Source organism: Oxyura jamaicensis, chromosome 15, assembly GCF_011077185.1.
Source record: "Oxyura jamaicensis isolate SHBP4307 breed ruddy duck chromosome 15, BPBGC_Ojam_1.0, whole genome shotgun sequence".
Classification (NCBI taxonomy): domain Eukaryota; kingdom Metazoa; phylum Chordata; class Aves; order Anseriformes; family Anatidae; genus Oxyura; species Oxyura jamaicensis.
The window spans coordinates 6632836-6636249 of NC_048907.1; the positions used below are offsets into that span (position 1 = coordinate 6632836).

Sequence of the window (3414 nt, forward strand, 5' to 3'; positions counted from 1 at the left end):
CTTTGCCAAAGGTTTTCGGGACACCGGGAATGGAAGGAGGGAAAAAAGGTGAGTCTGGAGAGATTATATATGGGCACCTCGTTTGCTTTTCGTGTGCAAAGCTCCGAACATGACCAGAGGTCAAAATCACCTCGCATTTCCTCCAAACCACACTTCCCCCCGCCAAAATTAATAAGGATCTCGTCGTTAATAACACAAAACTGATTGCATGTGAATTCTTGCGTGCTTCCCACGTTTACTTTTTACATCGCACGGGATGGCTGGTGAAAGCCATGTCGGCAGATTAAGGGAAAGACGGTGAATATCCCCCCCAAAAAAGTTCCTCTTAACATTTAGGCAGCAATTTTACACCAGCACAATTTCTATCCGGGACAGGGAAACGGGGCGAAGTGAGGGCAGAGCTGATCGCTGCTTGAGTCTCCCCATGCATTTTCCCGGGGACTGCTGAAAAGTGTGGAGGAGAAGCACATAAATAAACTGTTTTGACAAGGGTGTCCCGCGAATATGGAAGTAATTAATGATAGAGAATTCTTTATTTTTCAAAAAGCCGTGGGACAGTTTCTGCCCAGGTAGACGGATGGACAGCACTAGTTTTAATGCGGCTTTTATTTTTTTAAAATATTGGCTAAAATAGAGAAAGGGATTTTTTCTTTTCTTTGACGGGGACTAAGTCTTCGTTTTGTTTAGTTAGAGGAGACACGATATTTTAGCCATTTCCACTTGGTTTTAGATAATGAATAAATGGGTCAGTTCCTTTTTATTTATTTATTTATTTTGAAAGGGAAAAAAATGAAGGGAAATGTGATGTAAAACAAGAGGCCTTTCTCTGTGCCCAGGACTGAACCCAGCACACACACACACACACACACACACCAGCTCCTCTTGTCCGTCAGCGTGAAAATAAAGCCAAGGCTGGAGCCACAGGACGGAAACGATTTCTAATTTCTCTCTAAATATAAATAGATTTTACTCCGCGTTAATTGTTGGTGAAAAGATTACATAAAGTGCCTAGCAAAATAACCGCTTCCTCGCCATCTTAGCGACCATTAGGACCGCTCATAGCTCTGCAACATCCTCACATTTAAAAGCTGATCCCCGGGGAACGGTGCCCTGGCCCCCCCATCTCCCCCCTTTTTCTTGATCATCTGCCCTCGGCCCGCTGCTAACAGCTCCCGGGCGGCCTCCTCCCGGAGGCACCGAGCCGGGCGCCGGCCTCCGCGGTGGAAGCCCCGGGGATGGTTTGGAGGCGCCGGGAGGGGGGGGGGGGGGCAGCCGGGCGTAGCCCCCACCGCTCGCCCAGCGGCTCCGTGTGGCCGGCAGGAAGCAGCTGACCCTGCAGTCCATGCGGGTCTACGACGAGCGGCAGAAGAAGGAAAACGCCACCTCGGACGAGTCGTCCAACGAGCAGACGGCCTTCAAGTGCTTCGCGCAGTCCTCCTGCCCCGCCGTGCCCGCCGTCGGCACCTCCAGCCTCAAAGGTGAGAGCTGTCTCCCAGAGCAGCCTGCCTGCCTCCTGGCCTCCCTGCTCGCTCCTGGCCGCTCGCAGGGCTCTCTTCTCCCACTTCTTTATCTCTTCTCCCACTCCTTTTTCTCTTTTCCCTCTCCTTTTTCTCTTCTCCCACTCCCTTCTCCCACTCCTCTCTCTCTTCTCCCACTCCCTTCTCTCTTCTCCACTCCTCTCCCTCTTTTCCCCCTTCTCTTTTCTTCCTTTCCTTCTCTCTTTCCCTCCTCCCCTCTTTCCTTATCTGCCCTCGCACCTCCTTTCCTTCCCTCTCTCTCTCCCTCTGTCCCCGTCCCCCCCTGCCCCTTCCCTCTCCCCCCGGCCCCTCTCCTCTCGTCCCCCCCCCTCCGCTGCTCAGAAAGGAGCCAGCTCCGAGTCAAGGGAGCAAAGACAGACCACGGGGCAAAAGTTCAGAACTGGAGTCACTCCATTAATATTCCTCTCCGATTCTGTTATTAGAGGAAGGATCTTTCCCCTGGATACGGTCCCGAACTTTGTTATAGAAAAGTCCCCCCTCGCTTTCTCTCCGTGCGGGGTTGGAAGCTGTCTGCAGCTCTTTCACATGTATTAATCCATCCAGGGGCGGGGGGGAGCGCAGAGGGAGGAGGAAACAACCTCTTTTTGTTGTTGCTTTACTCGTTTGTTTAAAGTCCTGCCGAGCCGAGGGGAGGGGAGCTGGGAGGGGACCCGAAAAGCAAACCAGAGCTTCGCACCTGGGGCGCTGAAATTAGGAGATGAAGTGCAGAGGAATCCACCGAAGCCGTGCACGCTTCGGGGAGGAGGAGGAGAAAGAGGGGGTCTGCAGCGAGATGGAGGCCTGGGGGAGAGAGGGGGAGGATTTCAAACTTCGAAGCCCGTCGAAAGGGCTGAAAAGTCTGGAAAAGGGCACAAAATCCCGACGGCGCCCCAGCCCTCCGGGGGAGCGGAGCCGCTGGGGGGGCTCAGTTTTGTGGCAGCCGCTTTGGTGCGCTAGGAAAGCTCAGCTCTCCTGGACGGTGGGAGCCGGGGAGGGGGGCGGTGGTTATTTACTAAAAAACAGCTATTTGGGGCTGAATTTCGGGCTGGCCAGGAGGTGTCTGTGCCCCCTTCTCCCGGCCCCGGGGCTGGGGGGGCAGGTTAGGGACGCTCTGCTCCGGATCCCAGCCCCTTTGTGTTGCAGATCTGTGCCCCAGCGAGGGAGACAGCGATGCGGACAGCAAAGACGACCCCTTGCTGGAAGCGAGCGAGTCGGGCAAAATCAGCACGACCACGGCCCCCACCCCAGCGCCCGCCAGCTCCGCCGCGGCCGCGGGGGGAGACGACCCCCGGGAGAAGGGGGGCAGCCCCCCCAAAAGCCACTTCTTCCCCAGCGACTCTGCGGCGAGCCGGAGCCGAGAGAGGACGGAGAAAGCGCCCCCTGACTCTCGCCACAGCCCGGCCACCATCTCGTCCAGCACCCGGGGGGGGCTGAGCAGCGAGGAGCTGAAAAGCCCCCTTCGGGACGGCCCTAAAGGAGACGAGCCCCGGCTGCTGGGCAAAGAGCCCTTCGCCCCCCTGACGGTGCAAACTGACAGCACGGCTCACCTGAGCCAGGGACATTTGCAAAACCTCGGCTTCCCCCCCGGCCTGGCCGGCCAGCAGTTCTTCAACCCGCTGGGGAACGGGCACCCGCTGCTGCTGCACCCGGGGCAGTTCGCCATGGGGGGGGCTTTCTCCGGCATGGCCGCGGGCATGGGCCCCCTGCTCGCCACCGTCTCGGGGGCTTCTGCCGGCGTTTCGGGGCTGGACAACACGGTGATGGCCACGGCGGCGGCTCAAGGACTTTCGGGAGCATCCGCTCTGCCCTTCCACCTGCAGCAGCACGTCCTGGCCTCGCAGGTACGCCCCAACGGGGCTGCTCCTGAGTGGGGTGTAAAGAGGAGCAGGGCTTTTTT

The 3414-nt window shown here is 57.4% G+C and overlaps 1 protein-coding gene across 1 annotated transcript in view; it reads left to right on the plus strand.

Moving 5' to 3' along the window:
• Positions 1–3414, plus strand: part of TBX3 (T-box transcription factor 3) — a 13051-nt gene that overhangs the window by 6902 nt on the left and 2735 nt on the right. Inside the window, exons 4-6 of the mRNA XM_035340614.1 lie at positions 1–48; positions 1321–1478; positions 2661–3358. The exon at positions 1–48 is cut by the window's left edge and continues 20 nt beyond it. Of these exons, the coding sequence (XP_035196505.1) occupies positions 1–48; positions 1321–1478; positions 2661–3358 (904 nt within the window). The remainder of the gene's footprint in view (positions 49–1320; positions 1479–2660; positions 3359–3414) is intronic.